Consider the following 23984-nt stretch of genomic DNA (forward strand, 5'->3'; position numbering starts at 1 on the left):
ATTTGACAAATTTTCTAAAGAGTAACAAAATGTTAAATTTAGTTTCAATCACTTTTTATATAACTTCTTAATACATTACAATGTTGTGAAAGAATTCATGCAATCAATAACAACACTTTGGAGCTATTATAATAGTTATATAAAACTACAGCACCTGCCTTGGAATGTCCTCAAATCTATAACTACTGCTTTTTAGTCACCTCCCTTCCTCCCTCTCTCTGATAAATCTAACAATATCCAGAATGTGGCCACAGGAACCATATCTAGGGTACATAGATGACTTTCTGTATGCCACTTTAATCAAAGATATAAATTTGCATCATCCTGATCCATTTCTTTAAATCAAATTCAAGCAGTGTCACCATCTTTTAAGGGAAGTTTAGCATCTTCATATCAGGATTCAAAAATATTTTAGTTTAATATACATATATATAAAAATTTACTCTTCCTTGTATAATTTTGATGTGGAATTTTGCCTTTTTATGGATTTTTATGCTGCAATTAAAGGCTATTCACAGTCAAGTTGCTTCTCATTCTCTATTTTTATCTCAAGGCTAACAATGAAGTGAGACCCCCTTAAGACAGGAAGAGGGTATGTACTGATTTTAGAAAATCTAAAATTGCACTATTCACAGTTCAAAAAGGAAAAAAAAAAAGATTAAGATAGATACTAACATAACCACCCTCTCTTCCAAGTACTGAGGGAAAAATACAAGCACATATAAACATGTATGCAAGTTTAACCAACTCACCTAATAACCAACTCTCTGAACTAATAAACTGGATGCAGCATGTGATGCTATACAGCTTGAGTATTGCAACATAATACAATACGCAACGAAACACTAAAAATGTCTAACTTGAAAGGAAATTTTCTTTCCTCAAAACTTGCATTAAATAAAATTAGGGATACTAGTGTCAATTTGAAAATCTCACTACATTATTGCTATTTAGTTTATTTTCAAATGTAACATTAGAATTCAAAGTAATTATTGCAATGCTTTAAAAAATAACTAATGGATATGTAAAAAATACTTAAGCAGTATAAACATAATTGGAAAGAAAGGTTAAATGGTACTTTACCAACAAACATTTCATGAGTAGGTGTCCTAGTAGTAAAAGTAGATACATCTGAAGAAATAGGAAGGTGAACATCACCACTACTTTTTGTGAGGAAAGGATTTAAGCTTGAAATGGCATCATCAACAGCATCTACAGTAGCAGAGAAAGGATCTGTGTAGTCCAAGTGCATTACAGCAAAATGAAGAAAGGAAGTAAATTAATTAGTATTGTGATTAGTTGAAAGATGCAAAGTGAAAAGTAGTAGCTATATTACTGTTTATTAATCTTAAATGCCAAAATATCTAATCACCAAGATGGAAGAACTATATTCAACGTACTTTAAAATTAATTCTCAAAAAAAACCAAACCATTTATGTCTATTAACAGTAGCATACTAAGGGTGGATGTATTCTTCAACATTAGGAAGCCAATAATAGGAAGTTAAAAAAGAGAATAATACCTAAAATGCTTCTGTAAAAAAGCCACCAACCTTGAACTACATTCTCTGCCCTAACTGAGAATATATTGGCTTTTGGTGGCATAGTTATGTTTACTTAAATAATTGATATAAGCAATTGATATGTGTGTGGTGTTAAGTAAAATTTCAGAAAACAACGGAATTGAGGGGTAAAAGACTGTTTCTAACATGTGCAGATAACTCTTGTATAGGTTTCAAAGGTAGGAAATAAAAAAAATGAAGGTGAAGAAAAGGTATAATGGTGGGGAAAGAGATTTTAGAAAAATTAATAGGCAAAAACTGGCCATTTAGTAGACTGTGAACAGCTTCGAAGGCCAAGCTAAGAGTTTTAAAGCCAAATCATTTAGGCTTTAAATGATTTGCTGAAGAAAGAACAAAAGAATTGTTTCCTACTAGAATGTTACTATATAATTATATATGTGTGTGTGTGTGTGTGTGTGTGTATGTATATATATATACACACACATATATATACACACACACACACTCATACACGTGTGTGTGTATATATATATATATACTATTATCAAATTCTACACCTAAAGTTGTTTTAGAAACATTAATTTACCGTATCTATACCTCAATTCAAGATAATTGTCATTCTAATGATTGAAAGCCATTCACCTGAACTTAATAGAGTAGCAAAAATATAGTATCATACTTTTTTCTCTTGTAACACAATAAAAAATGAGAAGACATTCCTGTAGTTTCAACCAACAATCTGTTGTTGTCTATTCTAGTCCAGTTTGTGACCCTCATTGAAAAATACTGTGGTATCTTCACAGTATTAAGCACTGTATTTTACTCTAAGACTATATGATGAAACAGCAAGAAGGCAGCAATGGCCTAAAGACCAGCTTATTCACTACAGTATAGGCATACTTTCCTTTACGTCAATAAATTCAAGGCAAGTGTCCCACAAACCCTACAAATGCTTGAAAAAATATACATACATATATATAAAATATTGAGATATGGCTTAAATATAATAAATATTTTTTAAAAACTTTAATTTTTGTATCATTTAAGGTCTTTTCTAGGAATTAAGCATTACTATGGAACATCAATTCACACCCAAAAATAAAGTCCTAAAATCGTATCAAAATTCACTGATATACTAGCTCGACTCCTATGGATCATGTTTTAACATATTTCCCACTCCTCCATTCCTTAATAAATGAAACAGTGGGGGAAAAGAATCAGAAATAAAAAGTAGAAAATAGGTATAAGTTGAATTTTTTTACATTAAAATAAAAATGTGATGGTGACCAATCTAACTCCTTCTTATATAAGAAAGGAGCTGTATTAATTTTAGAGTTGGTCAGTCTGGTTGAAAGTACTATTTTTAAATATTCAATAGTGGCATGGTGTTTTTAAAGTACATTAGACTTTGTTAGACAAGTAAGCAATACAGAACTCTCTAGTTTTCCATGCAAAAGAAGTAATGAGAGAAGACATTTGAAAAAAGAAAACACATTTCTGTAACAAATTCATTGGTTTATGAGAAAAAACACATCACTAGTTATCTGCTGTTCTACTGACTGATACTATCTTACCTAAGCACATAATATCAATCATTTCCTATTATACGAAACATTCTAGAGAAGAATATGCAGAAACATGTGCAAGTGCATCTGAATTTAGGTCAATCAGACAATAAAAAAAAAAAACAAAACCAGGTCTTAATCTACTTAACAAAACACTACAAGCAATCTAGATGGTATGAATGTCCTACTGGATACTATGTTATAAACAATAAAATCATTAAAACAAAAAAAAATAATGCTCCCACTATTCCAATTTAAACTGTATACATTAGACAGACTAGCAACTCTCCTCTAAATTCCTTAAACTTTTAAAAAATAGTTTTCTTCCATTATTTTTATCGTTATTCATTTGTAAGTTTAATTTTGTTACACTAGAGTCACAGAAAAATAATTTTAAAAAAAGATTAAAATAGAATCAGTCTAGTCATATCATAGTCTTGAGAACCTAAATACTTTCTACATACAAAAAACTGTTTTCTGTTTTTTTCATAAAATGTTGTTTCATGTTAGCTGAGAATAAAGCAAATTAAGCTTCAAAATAGATCATTCTTTTTTGTCTAAATTACATTTTGAAATCTTGTTTAAAACATATAACTGTACTGAGTTGACAATATGGTATATTTTTAGATTTGCTATAACTCAAAGTTTTCAAAGTGATGAAAACTCAAATTTTCTCAGATATTAGTATTCAACACCAACTGCTTGTTTAGACTCCAGACCATTTCTTGAAACATCAAAGGTTTATTAATAACACAATGAGAGGAAAAGGAAAGCTTGCGTTCTCTCTCTTTCAAGTTCATTTTTAGGTGGAATCTTAAATGGTTTTCATTTAAACATGTAAATCTTACTTCCTTTTAGCTCTATATCACTGCCTATCTGTGATTGGGAATATACATTGTCTCTGTGGTGCTTATGACAATTAAATGTCAAATCTGTTATTAACACCTATTTTTAGCAAATGAAAGAAGGGAAGCATAGAATAAGATTTTAGAATCACTAAGTCATATCTTTGTTTTGCCACGTTATAAAAGCAGCATGACATAAAATGTTACATATTTCGAATGTTCGGGTAAATGGTTAATTTCAAAAACTGCTTAAGATGTTTTCATTATGAGCACAGCTTTTTATATATGAGATTTATTTACCTACTTATCTCAGTCTAACTTCAATTTAAAAATAATGTAAAAAATCTTAGCCTGAGTATCATGGAAATGAACAATACACTGATTAAATTAGGAAGTAATCAAAGTTCTTAGCTTAAAATACTCTTCAGCTATCCAATATGCAAAAGTCAAAGCTCTGAAATTATCACCAACTCAGAAGCCAAATATCTTTATATGAAAGTCAAAACAAGATTTAAATATTCTTAAATTGAGGAGTTCATAGTAAAGATCATCATTCTTTCCTCATATGTAATGACAGGCTTTTGGAAAAACAAAAGTCAATTGCTATTGCCTGTGCTCTCACTGTACTTGATTTATATTTGTAACACTTTTAACAGTCTCACTTGTCAAGAACAAGCCTAATGTTAAAATGCAGGGAAATTTTTGATAGAAACAGTACATAAAGCATAATAACCAAAAAATAGAAAAATAAAACATAAGTAAATGTATTATATTGTATTCACACACAGACTGCTATAGAATATTTCTTATAACAGGACATAGAATAATTCTTACAGGCTGAAATTACTTAAAATTGTCTGCCTTCATACATGAGCTCAATAATTCCAAGCAGAAACTTTGTCATTGTTAGAATTAACTGTACATGCAGTTTAGAAAAAACAATTTCAGGTTCACTTTTTTTTAAATGTTATATTAGTTCTCATTAAGGCTTCTGTAAAAAATTGCATCTATCCGGAAAGACAACTTTTCAGCCTTAATTTAGAAAAACTACTTTCGAACAAAAAAGAAAGCTGGAACTGCTTAAATAGTTATGTTAATTCTATTAACCTTTTCTAAAGCAATTTATAATAAGCATGTAAGTTTTGGCAGGTTAAAAATCTTAAAACTAGGACTCACCATTAGGATATTAAGAAATGCCTCTCAATCTTAATTAGCTGTCTATGAGTCATCCAGATAAATAATTTAAAAAATTTGTTGACTTTAAACCAGCTTATCATTTTTAGGAATTACTCTCAAATCTTAAAATTTAGCTAAATTAAACTTGCCTTCAAAGTAAATTAGTTAATTAAGTTATGGCTCACAAAATTAGCCTAAATATCTAGTGTTTTAGTTTCACTAATCCTATTCTCTGCCCTACCATGAACCAGAAATAACCAGTATAGAAAAAAAGAAAAGCAAAGGAAACATCCATTCATTCAACAAGTATTTTACAAAGTACCTATTACATATCAGTCACTGGGCATACAACACTAAACACATCCTTCCTTCACAGAGATTACATTCTATTATATAAAACAGAGCCTTAAGAAATAACTATAAAAAATAACAAAAGTTCTTAAAACTCAAATCATTAAAGACGAAAAAAGTCTAATTCATATACCATAAAAACTCACTAAAATAATTAATCTTTGCTATGAGAGGTAAACCAATTGATTCAGGTTTTATGTGTTTTAAATTTTAAGGTAGCTTGCCAGACAGTTCTCTAGACAGTGTCCTTTCTCAGAATATCTTCTTTCCCTCCTAAATAATTTTTAAGTGTTTGTAAAATAATACTTACATATATACAAACAAACACAAGCACCAAAACCAACCAGAGGAAATGATTTGAAGACATACTAAATGTCTAAGCAAAACTGCTTAAAAATTGACAATGACTTTGGCTTCAAAGATGCCACGGTCATGTCATGATATGGGCACCTCAAGATCAAAGAACTACTCAAGGACACCAAACATTCCTGTTGGTAATAAGAGGAAAATTCTTTGAATACCAAACTCTTATAGGTCTGAATTAAATCAACATTTTAAATCTAAATAGCATAAGTTTGTCATGACATTCCTGGTCAGAATATAGTTCATTGCCTAGTAACACCATCTGAGTTTTATTGAAACTTTATCACATACTTACACAAGATGAGTTTTTTCCCTTACAAGTAATTATTTTTCTATCCCTAAAGGAAAATACCCATTATGCATTTTCTGATGATTGGATAGAAATAATTCAACATTAAATGAATTAATTCATGTTTAAACATACATTTGGTCCTCTTCTTCATCTTCATTAAATTTCATTTCATAATTTAACTGAACATGAATTCCAAAATTTTATTTATAAAATAAATGAAAACGTTTTCAAAGGGTAAAATGACTTCATTGCCATTTTAATATTTTTCAAGTTCTCATGTATCAAGTATAACCAAAAACTATAGAAATAAGTAAAATACCACAGAATAGAGAGGGGAGATGCCTATACAACACATAAAGCAGAATTCATTAATGCTTACCTCCCCATGTATTTGCTACCTGAGAAGCAGTTGACATTGGAAGTACAGATGGGTGAAAAGTTGGCTGTTGTAAATCAAGCAGATCATTTGGTAGCTTTGATGTGCTAGGAAGATGTTTTGAAAAGATGATTTATTTATTAGGTACATTTTGCTACATTAGCCACTCCCCTTTCCCACCTCAGTAAATAAAAACGTTAAAAAGAAAAGAGAAAGCTCCAATAATATAAATCTCAAAAGAAAGAACAGTTTCGGCAATGTAACAGCTACATATTCCTCATATAACAGCATATCCGAAGGAGACCTGGAAAACTATTCAAGTCCATATCTTAAGTTTATATAGGATTCAAATAATAATATCTTTTCTGGAAAGGATCAATAACCTCCCCAGTAAAATACTTACTTCTTTATTGAAAAGAACCTAAAAAACATGATTCTGAAATATGAAGCGTTATGGCAATTTTAATTTTTTTAAGGAAATCTGTTTTCTTACTTTTAAAGAACTACAACTGCAAAAAATAATAATAATAATAAAAAAATAAAGAACTACATTTGCAATACCAATACCCCTAAAAGTGAAATACCTGTTAACCTCACCACTACTGCTTTATAATCCAAACATAACAATACAGGGGAAAAAATTGTATAATGCATACGGTATAAACTTATTACAGAGCCACCCCATTACACAACTCCAGGGAGACACTACTTACATGATTTCTTTCTTATCATAAGACTTTTATGTGATGAAAGAAATAACAACTCAAAAAAAGAACTCAAAGTTTCCATGAATTGAAGCATTATGTGTACCACAGCATAGATCGCTTCTAACTTACATTTAATCAAAAACAAAGTTTTGAAGACATGTTTTATAGGTAGATAAATAAAATACAAATGCATTTAGTGCTTTGGAGGAAAATACAGAATATGCAATACACGTCTATAATAGGCTGTAAGATCTGTCCACAATTACTATTAAAAAGGTGAAAACTTTTGAGTGTATTAAGTGAAATAAAAATCTAGTCAATTCGAATTAGTTCTTTATCTAATATGTTTCATCCTCAAACATTCAACATTCTTCTTCATTTATGTCCCTAAGATGAACTTCTTTTCAAGATCCCCAAGTGGAAAACTTGACATTTAATGGGTTCAATATTATTTTATTGGGATTAAGGAAAGCGGCATACAAAAACAAAACAAACGAAAAATAAAGCTAAAAGAAAAATACATAGCTAAATTCAATAAACATCTATTAAGACTTTAGGAAGCACGTAATAGTTTAGTAAAAGTAATAGTGAACTGTGATAAGAGTCAGTTGGTGGGAGGGAAGACCTTTTAAGGATGAGTTAATAAACAGCAATAACAAGAAAATCTAAAAAAAGCAAACAAAAATCTCCATCGCTATGGCATATTTACCATGTGCTAATAAGCACTGTGTGAAATCCTATACTAGTCATCTGGGAGTCTGTCGGAAATGAAAATTCTTGGTCCTCACTCCACACTTACTGAATCAGAAACTGGAGGTGGGGCTGAGAAATCCATGGTTTAATTAACCCTCCAGGTGATTCTGATGTTTGCTAAAGACTAAGAACCTCTGACCTATACCATATATTACCTTATTTGGAAACTGAGGGTTAGTAAAAAATAAAATAAAATAAAAAAGATTAAGAAATAACAGAGCCAGGATTCAAACCAGAATCTGACTTCCAAAATTCTACTTTAAACTACTGTGAGGCAAAAGATAGGACAGATCTGAAAAAGCCAATTATCCGAATTTACCTTGAAATGTTACATTTCCAATGTTAAGTAACTTAAGTTAAGCAACAAGATATTGAAGTTGGTCTGATAGGCTTCAATACCACAGAAATCTGGCAAGCAACTAAACTCTTACTGTGTTCTACGGTGTTCCAGATTACTGAGTTTAGCACTAGAGAATAGATGTGAAGGACATTTAATATCCAATGAAAGGATATTCTGAAATACATATCATACCGTGTGTGTGTGTGTGTGTGTGTGTGTGTGTGTGTGTGTGTCTGTCTGTCTCTCCAAGAGTTATAAGGAGTCCTAAATGATAAGACATTTCATAAATGTGTTTAATTATAACTAATTTATGTAATGAAATGTTTGCCCAGATAACCCACTACATTACAATTAGTATAAATTTGTAATTTAGCCATCTCACATTTCCTCAATATGCAATATACTTCTACCACCATTTATCACCATTTCCTTTGTCTGAATTTATGATTACAAATGATAAATCAAACTAAACCTGAAAAGCTCTGCAAAATTTCTATTAGAAATCTTTAAACCTAAGTATTACAAGGGAATCTTTAAGTTCTCCACCTACCTGTTAGAAGAACTAGGAGTAGAAAATATATCAATGGCTGATGCAGTCATTATACCCACTGCTGAGGCAGACACAGGAGAGGCTGCAGTTGTTAAAGAGGTATGAGGTTTCTTCGCAAGTTCTTTTAGGCGCTGTTCCTGTTGAGAAAGGTAACTACTATAAGGAATCCATAAACCAGATTTGTTTGTATGGCCTCTAATAAAATGCATTTTCTAATTTTAATAGCACAAAAGTGTTCTCTATCAGTCATTCAACATTAGGGTGAAAAATTAGACTACGTACTTAGTTTTACCCCATTTGGATAACTATACAGTAAATACTGTTAGTCTCTACAGAGGTCCTAATTACTTTATGAAAACCTGTACTTGTTTTACCAAATAAAGAGAATGCACACACCTACCTTTAAAGCTTTTAAACGAGCCTGTTCTTCCTCTAATGCTGCCTGCTTTTCCCTTTCATCCACTTTGGTAAGAGACAGGCCAGTACTTGCCAGGGAAGAGACTGCGTTGGAAAGTGTAGTCGCCCTAGAATAATAAATGCACAAAGGTAATTTGGCTTTTTGCCAAACAGTTCACCTTAGGACTTGGTTATAAAATGGTCTGGAAACCTTGGTATGGATAGGCACCATAATTAAGAACTTAACTTATGAAGTCAAAACCAGTACTTCATCTGAAATACTCTACCCAGTGACTTAGAGCAGCAGTCCTCAACCTTTCTGGCACCAGGGACTGGTCTCCTATGAGAATCTGATCTGAGGTGGAGCTGAGCAGGTGATGCAGCACTGGGGTACGGCTGCAAAAACAGATGAAGCTTTGCTTGCCCTCACCTCCTGCCGTGCAGCCTGGTTCCTAACAGGCCACTTGGTCAGTCTGGTACCCGGCCAATCGGCAGTCAGGGGGTTAGGAGTTGGGGACCCCTGACTTAGAGGATTATTAGCAATTAGATGATTTACAAACACATTTACTGCTTTTTAAATAAATGTAAGATTTTGGAAAGAGTTCACAATAAAGGTGAGAGACAGTGCTCCAAAAGAGGGAACCTAGGCAATGAGGAAAGAGCTCACATACTCCCAAGAAAATCCTGATGGGTAGAAAATATTGAGATTCTCACAGAAAATAACTCTGCTAATTTTTAGCCTGGGTTTTGGAAGCACTACAGGAACACCAAAACATAAGTACTAGTAATAAATAATGTGTCTAGGTATGTTTCCCTTTTAATAATACCCAAAGATTTCACTCCCAGAGGACCATAGTGGTTCCTTCAAAGAAAGAGCAATTTCATTCCAGTCACTGGTCCATCTAGCATTCCTTTTTATCTGCTACTCTTTTGCCAAGTTAGAATTTCCTTTTCAAATATGTTATACATGCACGATGCATCACCTCTCACTGACAGAGTCACAGTAAGCCGCCTCCTTTCCCTTATATCAAAACTGTCCATACCATAAGCCCCAACATTAAATTCCCAAGTGTTAAATGTAGGCAAAATAAACACATCTGGTAAAGAATTATTACCTGAAGAACTACTCCTTAGTGACCTTTATTCATGCTCCTCATTACATACTAAATATCATTAATTTCTACTCTAAGAATACAAGCAAAACTAATTAAATTGTATGTAAAATTGACTTTATAAATGAGCCAATATAAAGATACAACTCAGAGGACAAGGAAAGAGTAATACAGTTGTGAGAGAAATGCAAGAAACCCAACAGAGCTTGATTAAAAAAAAAAAAAAATAGAAGGTAAATCACTGCTACCTTAACTACTTGACTATATGTTTCATTACTTACTCAAATAACTGGGCATTATAATTTTGGCTTAGATTTCTAAAAACCTACTAGAAAATTCAAAGAGCATATTTGTAATTAAAAACTACTAAAATTCATTAGCAACATTTTCCTTTACAAATTACTTAAATTTTGTTGCTTAAAAAAGAAAAGTTCTAAAATAATCAAAAAGTCTAAAAAGGAAGGTTCTCATTATACTTCAGTTTTTTTCTTCATACTGTTAAAAGAAAATCTTCATTAAGAAAACATGACAATTATTCAAGTCACCACCCAACAGAAAAATCATGTTATAAGTTGACGTGAGATGGTCTGTGTTACTTTCAATTTGCTAGGTTAATTGGTCTTAGTCTTGGAAATCAGGCCAAAGCCTAACAGACTGATTAAAACATAATATGTAAATAATCAACTCTGTGAAACTGCATTAGAGAAGAATAATGAAATTTGATGTCAGACATCCTAGGTTTGATGCCTAGTTACTACAGCATACTTCACAGGGATATTGTGACGATTAATCAAATTTGTAAAAAGACACCTTATAATTATAAAACACCATAGGAATCAATACGTTGTCATCTTTAAGAGAAATATTCACACTATGAACACAATTTTAAACCAAGTAGTCCTTGTCATCACCTTAGCAGATGCTAACATTTATTAAAGATTAGGAACTATTCCAATTTACATGTATTAACCCACTTAATCCTTGACAGCTACTCAATGAGGTTGACACTATTATTAAACCCATTATTAAACCCATAAATGGTTAAATCAAGATAAAGAGAAGTGACTTGGAACTTGAGCTGGATTCAGAAACATCTCTCTCAGAAACAATACTCCTATTGTTTGCCCTGAAAAGATTGATGTACCTGCTTGCAGCTGTAGAATCTTTGATTTTCTTCCCTTCCAAGGAAGCTAAATGTTGTTCCAAAGCATCAAGTAGACTGCTGGGGGCCTGAAATTGTATAAATATTAAGACTTTTATGATAATCAAGCCATTGGGCAAAATATATCAAGTACCATCTGACATAGGAGAGCAACAAAAATAAATAGGTATATTACTCATGAACTAATTAACAGTGGAGTTTTAGCTACCCAAGAATGACACTATTATTATTAAATAAACATGAACTAATAAGGGCTATAACATAATCAAAAACATGAAAACTAAGACTATGTAAATGTGATCCATTAAAAGGATCCTGCAAGTAATTATTTTAAAAAAATTTTAACTTATTTGAATTTTAAATAGAAACATATTCCTAAAAGCAAGACATACTGTTGAGCATATTCCTGGTACTTATTACCTTCTGAGTAATTGAAAATGTCCAAACATTATTATTGATAAATGAAACTGAAGATTAACATCAAGAAAATGAAAATTAAAATCACAATGACCTAACTTCTTACCAACGAGAATGGCTAGAGTTAAATAGACTAGAAATATCAAGTGTTAGTGAAGCTATGGAGCCACTGCAAGTCTCGTACAATGCTGGTGGGAGTACATCCACCTTGAAAAAGGGTCTGGATGTTTTTTATAAAGTTAAATATACACCTACCTTAATTACCCAATTCCATTTCTAATCATTTACCCAAGAGACATAAAAGTGTGTCTCCACAAGAAAAGATTTGTTCAAGAATGTTTTAAGTAGCTTTATTTGTAATAGTAAAAAACTGCAAATAATCCAAAAGTCTATCATCTGGAAAAATGGATAAACTGTGGCAAGTTTACATAATAAAATACTATGCAGCAATAAAGAAGAATGAATTAATGGTACATCCAACAACATGGACAGATCTCAAAATACTATGATGAGCAAAAGAAGCCAAATACAATAATACTTTGAATACCATGATAAGCAAAAGATATAAAATTCCATTTATATCAATTTTAAAATATGAGAAAATCATGCTATTAGAAATCAAAATAGTGATTTGTATGGAACTAGGAAGTAACTGGAAGGAGACACAAGAATTGGGGTGATGGAATGATTTACAACTTGAATGGCATGTTGACTACATAAATGTTTATAGCTGTCAAATCTCACTGAAATAAGATATTTACCTCAATTTTTTTTAAAAAAGAAAGACTAGCTTTTAAACTCTCAGGTTATATGTCAAATTTCAACTTAATATGAAGAGTTAATTATTTTTAAAGGGACACCTTTTCAGAGATCTGAGGAGGAATTATTCATTACCTTTAAATGAAGCAAATCCATCAGTGGCATTTAATTACCCCAAATATTCTTTAGGATTTGGGATACAAAGTTTCTGAGTTACAGGGATCTAAGAACAGTTGGAAGAGGCAATACTAGTTAATTTCCTTAACAATTATGACTTGAACAATTTCTTTCATCCAACAAAATGTTTGCTAAGTCCACAGGCAAAGCAGTATCTCAAGAGCTATTATCAGAGATGATGAGAATGTTGACGTTAACAGTCAACATTTAAAAAGTTCTTGTAAAAAAAATAAAAATTTTTTAAAAATAAAAGTTCTTGTGACAACAGGTACTATGCTAGCTACTTTGTATGTAATCACTGACTATGAGGAAGACACTACCAGTATATTTTATTCACAGATAAACAACCTCAGTGAAAATTAAGTTACTTGTCCAAGATTACACAGCAGAAGCCAAAACAGGGTCTAAGGTATGTCTGATCTTAGAAAAGAATAGATATAACTATAATGCTACAGAATCCTAAATTAAAATTGTGGTCATTTAAACTATAGTTTACATTTTCCTGAAGGGTTTAAGCTGAGGCTTACAAATATTAAACTTCCAAGTTATGATAATAACAAACTATTTCCAAAACCCTTTCTAAAATATATCTGGCTATTCTTTAAAAGTCAAACCCACATTACGAAGGGTGAAGGAAATGTGATGCTTTACATCTTAAAAGAAAAATTTATAACAAAGAATAAACAATCTCAAATTTCCACTCTTGTGTATAACCACCATCTTCCCTGAAATATAAACAGGTTGTTTCAGTTCACTTTTGAATCACTCGGAGATGATAAATGAAGAGGGAGGGAGGGTTGGAGGCTGGCCAACACTACCCAATTGCAATACCATGAGTAAAGTACAGCCACATGACACTGTAGCCTGAAGATGATGTTTTTGAAACAAAAGATAGGTGAAGGTGACATGACAAATGGGGGGAATCTGACACTGCCAAATCAGTGTATGCTACATATTGTTCTAGCAGTGAATCTTCTCACATTTAGCCCAGAAAAATGTACTGGGTCTTAGGTCAATTTACCTCAAATACAGAGTGTTTCACTTACATATAACCCACAACCAGATCTATGGCACACTCCTGGTATGGAGATAAAAGGGATGAATCAGAACAAGTGAGTACAGAGAAACACAATAAAAACTATTATTTAAAAGATGTCCCTGAACAATTTAAAATAAGGTAAGAGATGTCAACTATTAAGGAGAGAAGCAATGTAAGTGTTATAAGGATAGTTTATGCCAGGTACTTTCATTCTTAATACTCAGTAAACAAAAAAACAGGAAAAGCCAGAAAAAACATGCGGGTTTCAAGTTTCTTTCCGAGATTTTTTTTTGAAGAAGAGGATGATAAAAACAATATAATAGCCAATATTAAGTGCTTAATACTGTGTCTTTTAGGTAGTAACTCAGTTAATTGCCACAACTACATTATGAGGTAAATACTGTAATTTATCCATTTTACAGATGATAAAACTGAATCATAGAGAGTATCTTCCCCAAATCACAGGGCTTGCTAGTGGTATAGCCAGGACTCAAAGAGATAAACAAAGCCTGCTTGTTTATTCTAATATCATGTTTTGAGATTTATCCCTATTTAATACTCCTACCTGAGCCAAATAGTCAAAACAGAAGGTTTAAAAAATGAAAAATAAGTCCTGTGTAAAATAATTCTCTACTAATAATATAGTACAAATGTTGTTTTTAAAATACCATTCTCTAAGTTCAGTTCTTTTTTTTTAAATGATGATGATGGAAAAGAGTAAAAGGAATAAACTGAAGTAACAGTACAGCAGTGGCTAGCTCTACCATTACAAGAGGTGAACAGATCATTCTACATGATCATAATGTTAGAACAATCGTCAGTAATACATCAAAATGTTAAAAATCTGTCAAGAAAAATTACACTGATCTTAATAGCTGGGGCTACATATATTATTCATCTTGTGCCCTTCACACCTAGCAATACATAGCAGACAGTGTTGACACTATAACAATACACTTACCTGTGAAAGGTCTGGTATATCACCTCTGTCAATTCCAACTTGCTGTAAGAAGAAGCAGCATTGTATTTAATAGATAAAATTATAATAAAGATGTTTTATAAATAAAAATTAGAAAATGACATTTTTAACTAGTACTGTGAATAACAGTTTAGATCAACTTCTTTAAAAATCAGAAGAATAATCTCCAAAGATGTCATTCAATGTTTCCAAGAGCTTAGATGTTATTTGATAGCTCTAAAAGTTGTAACAGGAGGGGAACTAGAGTTGAAAATTTAACAAGACTATCAAGTTACCATCTCCATATCTTCTAAGCACCTATGCCATGTCACAATCTAAAAAATCCATCACTTCTAGTTGTCATATGAAAAAAACCACTATGGCAAGGATGAGAAAGGCTGCCCACTAATGAACGAATTCCCTGAGGCATAAAAAGAAGTTAAAGAACAAACCCAATGACAATCACTTTGCCTTTCTCCATAAAGTATGCTTTCCCAGGCAATCGCCATGAGATAACAATTTTTAAAACCTATGTTCACTCAAGTAGGCCAGGTTTTATACAAATGCAAAGTGACATCTAATCAAAATATAAACTGTCTCCACAAAGCAATCTCAAATATACTTTCATGATCATCAGGCACAAGACAATTTCCAGCATAAAAGATAAAAACCATTCCTACTTACTAATCTAGTATCCATGTTAAAAAACTGTTTTCCCTCCCTGTGGCTATGTTTCATTTTCTAATCATTCCATCTTCCGTTTCTCAATCTTTCAAAAGCCAGTCCCAGAACGATATCAGTAGAAAATTTGATAAAATAATTCAAACTGAGATCTTACTAATTATATGTTCTCTTCAAACACATTTGAAAAGATTATTCATGCCTTTACTCCAATAACTAAGACCTATCTCATAATGAAACTGCAATCCCTAAGACAGCTTCATGAAAGGATATTTTAGGGCAGAGAGTCTTCCTATTTCTCAGATCACATGCAATTAGATGGTCTATTGCATCTCAGAGTAAGATCAGCAGATCTGGAGGTAAACAAGGGCTTAAAATTTAAGTCAGAAACTATAACTATCATATACAAATAACATAAGAGGCCAAAGGGAAAAGTCAACAAATTAAAACTTATTTAAAGAAGTTACTGGAATCATAGCATAAATCCTATTTTCTTCTGGTTTTAATATGTGACTGACTTAAAGAAATGGAAAAAAAAACAACAACATTGATTTGCCTCGAGAGATACTTTAAATTCAATTGCAGTAGGCTTTAGAAAATAGCTGATTAACAAATCAAAGCTATTTTCTTCAAAGGTCTCATCATCCTGTTCTATTCATCTGCCACAGAATAAAATATCACTATAGTAATAGAGCTAGAATGACCAACTTGCTAGCTCCAGATTAACTACTTTGATATAACTGATCAATTATAGCCTAGTCATCTTCCAGAATTATCCTAGCAAGACATCTCTGGTGGTGATGAGTAAAGAGAAAACAAAAATACTTTAAGACCTACATCTCTGTGTGAGCAAGATAATACCTGCAAGCATTAACACAAATGCCTTATGTGACAATTTCAGAAAATTATTTCTTAAACAGATTTGCAAAATTAGATTATCCTATAACCTATACTCATGGTTTTTGTAATCAATGATAAACAATACACTAAATTCACTTCTGTGGGGAAACAAAACATTCTGAATAACATGCCTCCAGCTGCAAGTCGCAATGGAGGAAAGAGACTACCATTAACATTGAATACTCTCTGCCATACTAAACAGAATAAATCTTCTAATATACATGGCTAATTCCAAACCATCGTGGGCCACCTATCTAATTTTATACAGAAAGATTTAAAAATAAATTACCTTTCAATATTTAATAGTGAATTAAATATACAGGATATATTTTATTTAATACTATAAAATATTCATGCCATAACAGAATTCAATACAGCTTATTGACATGATTGACTATATATCCCACTATATTTACGATATTTCATTTAGATAATGACTGATTTCTTTAATATCCACACTTAAAGACAAAACAGCAGGTTAAGAGACATAGTCACTTAAAGATAGTTTACCTCTGCAACTTTGAGAAACTCTGAGATTCTTGTCATCCTGGTCAGGAACTTCTTATAGATGTCAAGACCTTCTTTGCACTGGTTCTTTTTCATATCAAAATATTTTTCTGCCAAAAGTAGATGCAAAAATACTTTTATTCACATCAAAATATAACTCGAAAAAGAAAATAATTAAGTAACAGCTCCAAAGACTCATATAGGTGTCTCAGAGAACACACTCACCCTACAGGAAAAATATCAGTGTTAAATTAGCTTAGATATTTAAAGCAAAGTAAAATAGAGATACCATCATATTAAAAGCAGAAAAACTACTTGACTTTACTTATATTATCAGATTGTTCTACAATATTCCTTTCCTCACAATTCCCTAAATATGTATTTGAATGTTAATACATATTACCCTTTACTCAATGTAAAACAGCACTAACTTATATTTCCAAATATTCTTACTAATGATATATTAACAAAGATGGCTTGGAAAGCTCATTTAAACTTAATATATAAACAGCAGTAAAGAGCTTCATTTATAATAAGCATAGACTGGAAGACTATGCCTTCCAAATTTTTGTAGAAAACTCTCCATTTTTCAATTGTAAAAAAAATAAGCCCAATTTCCGTATCTCCAAGGATTAAAGCATTCTCGAAAAAAAAAAAAAACAAAGAAAAACAAATTAAAAGAAATTCTAAAAGAAATAAAAAGAAGTAGGTGTAGAACGAGCACATTGGAGTAAACATAATTGATATATGACACTTGCACTTTGGCACTCATTGCAAACTGTTACTCGTCTACTCCATACAGATCCTACTGAAAAAAGTGAGCATTTCTAGGCAAAATTAACTGCATTCCATATAGAGCTGACCCTTGAACAACATGGGGCTTACGGGTCCTGTGCACAATCAAAAATCTGTATATAACTTTTAACTCTCTCAAAACTTAAATACTATGCCTACTGTCAACCGGAAGCCATAGTGAAACATAATTAACACATATTCTGTATGTTATATTTATTATACAGTGTATTCTTGCAATAAAGTAAGCTAAAGAAAAGAAAATGTTGTAAGAAAATCATAAGGAAAATATTTACTGTATTTATTGAAAAATCATATGCATATAAATGGACCCATGTAATTCAAACCTGTGTTGAGGGTCAACCAACACTCAAAGTATCACACATTCCTAAAATGTCTCAAAAATAAAGCACAAGATATTCTTAAAATGCCTCAGCCTTAAAAATAAATGTTTAATGCACTGAAAATAATTATCAACTTTTAAATTAAGTTTAGGAAAAATATCAATTTTACAGTTAAAGTTCATTCTGGAGTAAATTATGAAGAAATAAGATTTTTCTGGAACAGAAAAATTTCAACTTAAATTTTAAGAGATTTTTCTGTTTTTAAAAATTGTAAAACTGATAGACGAAAACACATATATCTCTAAAAAATAAAGTTCATCTAGTTAAATGTTCTAGTTATAAATATACGTATTTAATCACCTAGTATGTGTAACTGGTATAAAATTCTTTTCTCCAAATAAATTGTTACAAAAAATGAATATAGCTCAATAAATTTTTAGGTAGCTTTAAGTAACAACTCAGACAATACTATTAATCCATACAATACTAGAAACAGAATGTCATTAAGCTACAACAATATTTACCCAACAGGTTAATAATTCCTTCATTGTATGCTGCAAACAGTCTAATGGCATCTTTGAACAAAAGCATGAAGGCAGCATTTATTACCCCATTTGTAAGTTCATTACTATTAACCTGAGGAAAAATCAGAAAAAAAAAAAAATTAGCTAATCTTATGTTTTAAATGACAGTGACTTTCTTCAAATTAAAATACAGTGAATTTGAATATTTAGGTGTATTAGAGAAAAAACATTTATTATTTACAATCAGTTACAGCCAAATAGAGTAAAAATTTCGAGTTCCGATTTATGTTAAAGACTGAATCAAACAAACATCCTATGATCTATGACATTCAATTTAGTTTTGAAGTAAATCATTGAGAACAAAAGTACCCTTAACTCTTGAAATTCCTAGGCTATATCTCAAAAGTCTTTTAGTTACAACTTCATTTCAACATTAAATACTTCTAATTGTAAAATAAAGCCCAGTTCTAAGTGGGAGTTCAGTTTGAGTCATGAAAGAGTTGCTGAATATTTTTAAATAAAAAAGTATTAAATGGCTATTATAACCGCCAAGGCACAACTAGAAGATAAGTTTTTTAAAACTACATATACCTTTTCTCAATATTACAAACAAACTCACTTTCAATTAGGATGATAATATTTTTACCTCAATTGGTTACTGGAAGAATTAAATGGTACACTGAGCGTACAGAGTCTAGTGTAGTACCCCACACAGGAATGATCAATAATTACTTTTATTATTGAATTATGCTATAACAAAAAATTGCACTTATTTGTCTATCAAGAATACTAGAAATAACTTTAGTTTTATCTCAAGGAATGAATCAAAAGGATAAGTCTAATTAACTTTTATAGATAACACAAATATCTAGTACATGAAAATGAACTTGTTGCTAGGAATAGAAAAGCCTAAGTAGAAAGATGAATAGTCAACAAAAAATTGGTAAATATCTGCAGAATACTAAGAGGGCTGATTTCCATCATAAAGAAAGAATCCTAATAATAAAGCAAATGACAGACAATTCATAAAAATAAAAAATACAAATAACATGTGAAAAGAACCTCAATTTCACTTACCAGATAAATTAAGATAAAATAATCAAATTAAATTACTGCAATATCCATTCTTGAGCACTACACCAGAAGATATCAAAATAATCAAAACCAAGGTATTATTCAGTGCTCATAAGGATAAAGAAAACAGGTTACCTGCTGAGGAGCGACTGGCTCAATCTCTCCGGAATATAAATTGGCAATATTTTAAAAATCTAAATGTTTATGTCCTTTTAACCACCAAATTCTTTTTTAGACATTAACCCTACAGAACAGAGGTCCCCGTCCTAAGGCCGTGGACCAGTACTGCTCTGTGGCCTGTTAGGAACCAAGCCATACAACAGGAGGTGAGCAGCTGGTGAGCCAGCAAAAGTTTCATCTGTATTTGCAGCCACTCTCCAGTGCTAGTTGATTCACTGCCTCAGCTCTACCTCAGATCATCAGGCATTAGATTCTTATAGAAGCACAAGTTCCTGTTGCCAAAAAGTTTGGGGACCACTGCTATAGAAATATTAAGTTGGCTATTCCTACAGAAAATCTTCAGACATTTTTAAAATCTAAAAATCATTATGGAAAGAAAGTAGATTTTTCAGATCAATTCCTTCACCTTCCCATCACATTTTTTGGCTTGCATAGTCTCCATATCCACCGGTTCTGCATCCAAGGACTCAAACAACCAAAGATGGAAAATATATTGTTGCTGACATATACTACAGTTAGGCCAAAAACAGTTGCGTCTGTACTGAATGAACACGTATAGACTATTTTTTCATGTCATTATTCCCTAAACAATATACTATAAAAACTATCTACATAATATCTTCATTATGTTAGGTATTATAAGTAATCTAGAGATGATTTAAAGAATATGGGAGATGTGCATAAGTTGTATGCAAATATTACATATATGCCATTTTATATAAGGACTGAGCATCCATGAATTTTATCTGCTGGGGGTCCTGGAACCAAGCCTCCCTGGATACTGAAAGGACAGCATATAGTTCAAGAGTCTACGAAAACCTGAAAATAAAATCTGATCAATTATAAGAATATAATTTTTAACATGTTAAAGTACAAAAGCATTTGTGCAATCAACTTACATTAAAATCAAGAAGGGCATCCATTTGATTCTGAATAATTGGTACAGTTTTTAGAAGTTTTTCTGTGTTCATTGTCCTCATAACTCCATCAGCCCTGTTTTATTTTTAAAAGAAACAATTGAGGTTGTTATTAAATCTACATTTTGAACTGCCACTTGGATCTCTATATAAACAGAGAACAAGTTGCTATGAAACATCACATATTTTTAAGCCATTATTGAACCTGAAACCTCAAGCATATCATATAAAAAAAAAAAAAGAGGAAATTTTATGTCTAACATCAAAATGCTCATTTAAAATGAGGTGGGAAGAAGGAAGGAAGGAAGGAAGGAAGGACGGAAGGACGGACGGAAGGACGGATGGACGGACGGACGGACAGGACAAAAGAAAGAAAAGATATAAAACATGACACACAAAAATCAAAGCTTACATTATACTGCCAGGTTTATAGTATACTTTTCAGATGAGGGAATCATCTGATCCTCAAATCACTCCGGTGTAAAGGGAAATTTTACAGATTTTTTTTTTTTTAAATTACATGTTAAAAAAAACATTTGCCTAACTAACATCACTAAACAGTTAGGACTTGATGGAGCCAGCAGTTGACCTCAAGTCTTGGTGAGCATTGCTTTATTTAAGGTATTTTATTCATTACTCAAATAGCGATGGCTTGTAAACATTTCATTTAATTCTCACAACAATCCTAATAACTAAAATTATTTTATTATAAAATAAAGGACAATTTTACCAAGTCATTCTAATCTGGTCATTAAAATAAATGATACTTAAGAGAAATGTTTTCAATAAAAAGATTCCTTGGATTCAAAACCAAGGATATAGAAAGGCCAACTGCATATTTACTGGAAAAAAAAAACACAAAACAAAAAACTCACATATAAGTGGACCTGCACAGTTCAAACCCATGTTGTTCAAGGGTATAAGTAAAAAGTAATTTAACTGGGTAATAATTAATTTTGATTTTTGAATGGTCTATATCTTTATTACAAATTATAGTTGTTGTTGTCTCCACCTCACTACTTTTATACCAAGATATATTCCTAATGAATCAAAAATTTAAATATAAAATACTGAATCCATAAATATATCCAACGAAATCATTAATAGGTAATTAATCATTCTGGTGTAGAAAAGCCCACTCTGACTTTGCTTAAAGGACAAAAACCATAAAAATAAAGATAATAATTTTGATCACAAAATATTTTAAACTTTTAATAATGTTTAAAAAACAGGCAAAAATATTTGTAACCCACGATAATTTATTTTCCTAACACACAAAGCTTATTTGTGTTTCCCATGTGCTAAGTATTACATACATTTCATTTAATTTTCACAACAATCTTAATAGATAAGTGCTATTCATGGCTTCCTAACTGTGCCACAGCATACTACTATGGTACAAATGGGCTGTATATGTGCCAACGCATTCTTCCCTAATCCTCCGGCCTCAAGTAGTCTTCCATTTAACCCACTGTCCTGTACAAACAGTATCAGTTTGTGTGCCACAAATGTAAAAAAAGTTAGTAAGCTGATGGACATGTAATAAAAGATCCTAGTTTTAAGAAATATGCACAGAAGTGTTAAGGGTATAAACTATAAGAAAGCATTAGTTATGTAATCCCCTCTCAAATGGTTCAGGAAAAAAGTACACACACACATATACAAAGAATAACTAGGCAAATGTGACAAAATGTTAAAAACTGGTAAATCTGAGTAAATTCTAAAGGAGTTATCTATATTATTCTTACGGTATTTCTGGAAGTGAAATTACTTCAAAACAAAGTTATTTTTAAAAAGCCAGAAAGCTGACTGAAATATCTTTATTAAAGTCCCTCATCTAACTGGAGTGAAGCTAGAATTCAAATCCAGATTGACCTGACTAAACAGCCTGTGAGCTCTTAACACTATTCAACACATCAGAAAAGAATTTAAAAACCCAACAAAGAAGTGGGCAAAAGAGGCTCAACATCACCATTTATTGCAACCAGTATGAAATGAACACCTAATAAGATACAATTTCATGAGAATGGAAGAATACAGTAAAAGAGGTATTTATTACTGTATTTAAGTCAATAATGTGGTACAACTTTTATAAAGAACAATTTGGTGTTTTCCATTAAAATGTTAAATGTGTATGTATATCCTTGACTTATCAATTCTAAGAATTTATTCTACAAGAAACTTCACTTAAGAATGCAATCATACGCAAAAGGATAGTCAATGCATTCCTTCATAAGATAAAAAATAAGTTAAATATACATCTAGAATATAATTCTATAGCCATTCAAAAGTAGATAGATCTATGTGTACAGACATTGAAAATGTCTAAAATATATAGTAGGGGAGGAAAGCAGTCTTAAAATAATGTCTAAATATTAAATATTATATAATATTAATTTGACTATATTAGATAATTATATACTATTTATCTTTTTAAAAATTATTTATTTTAATTAGTTTCAAGTATACAGTACATTGGTTAGACATCTACATAGTTCATAAAACAATCCCTATTGCTCCCTCCCTCCCCTGACCCTCCACTTAGCCAACGTATTAATGTTAACTACATTCCCTATGCCACGCTCCCCACGACCATCCATCAACTACTAATTTGTACTTCTTTAACCCTTCGCCCCATTCTCCCAGCCCTCCAAATCCCCTTCCCCTCTGCCTATCACCAAACTGTCCACTGTATTTGTGAATAACTATATACTATTAAATATTGTACCATATTAATGTAATATAGTATTAAATAAAAATTTATGTAATTTTCTATGTACCTCCATACATTCATTTCTATTTACACATAGAAAAAAGATTAGATACACTAAAATGTTAACATTTCCTACAAGCTGCCTGAACTTTTAAAAAGTTTATTACTTTTGTAAGCATAAAAAATTATTACCCTAATAAATAATATTTTACTATTTGCTACGCAAGTTCTCTCTAAAACTGAAATCGTCAACTGAGATTTTTGCCATGATATAATAAATTTTAATTGCTGTCATGCCTTCAACTTAAACCTTACATCCTATATATTTTTTATTTATACAATTTGATACACATACACATAGATATATATATCTGTGTTTCTATAATGTCAATTTCGTGCTTTTTCTTGGTTCCACTCAATTATGGCTCCTCAAAGCTTTGATTTACTTTCTTTTTCCTTAGCATTAAATGAGAGTAATTTCTTTTAAATCAA

At 31.3% G+C, this 23984-nt stretch overlaps 1 protein-coding gene across 16 annotated transcripts in view; it reads right to left on the minus strand.

Moving 5' to 3' along the window:
• The window catches only part of PICALM (phosphatidylinositol binding clathrin assembly protein), an 89865-nt gene that overhangs the window by 29225 nt on the left and 36656 nt on the right, over nucleotides 1–23984 (minus strand). For 7 of the 16 annotated variants that reach the window (XM_006926686.3, XM_006926684.3, XM_006926685.3 and 4 more), the window contains exons 5-12: nucleotides 20762–20855; nucleotides 18609–18720; nucleotides 16952–17058; nucleotides 14864–14905; nucleotides 11493–11578; nucleotides 9241–9364; nucleotides 8841–8977; nucleotides 6494–6597 (exon numbers count right to left, since the gene is read on the minus strand). In XM_006926686.3, coding sequence (XP_006926748.1) covers nucleotides 6494–6597; nucleotides 8841–8977; nucleotides 9241–9364; nucleotides 11493–11578; nucleotides 14864–14905; nucleotides 16952–17058; nucleotides 18609–18720; nucleotides 20762–20855 — 806 coding nt within the window. Of the gene's footprint in view, nucleotides 1–1083; nucleotides 1234–6493; nucleotides 6598–8840; nucleotides 8978–9240; nucleotides 9365–11492; nucleotides 11579–14863; nucleotides 14906–16951; nucleotides 17059–18608; nucleotides 18721–20761; nucleotides 20856–23984 lie in introns of all 16 variants that reach the window. The other 9 variants (XM_006926679.3, XM_006926676.3, XM_025042918.1 and 6 more) reach the window with 2 other exon arrangements.

The sequence above is a fragment of the Pteropus alecto genome, unplaced genomic scaffold (assembly GCF_000325575.1).
Source record: "Pteropus alecto unplaced genomic scaffold, ASM32557v1 scaffold7, whole genome shotgun sequence".
Classification (NCBI taxonomy): Eukaryota; Metazoa; Chordata; class Mammalia; order Chiroptera; family Pteropodidae; genus Pteropus; species Pteropus alecto.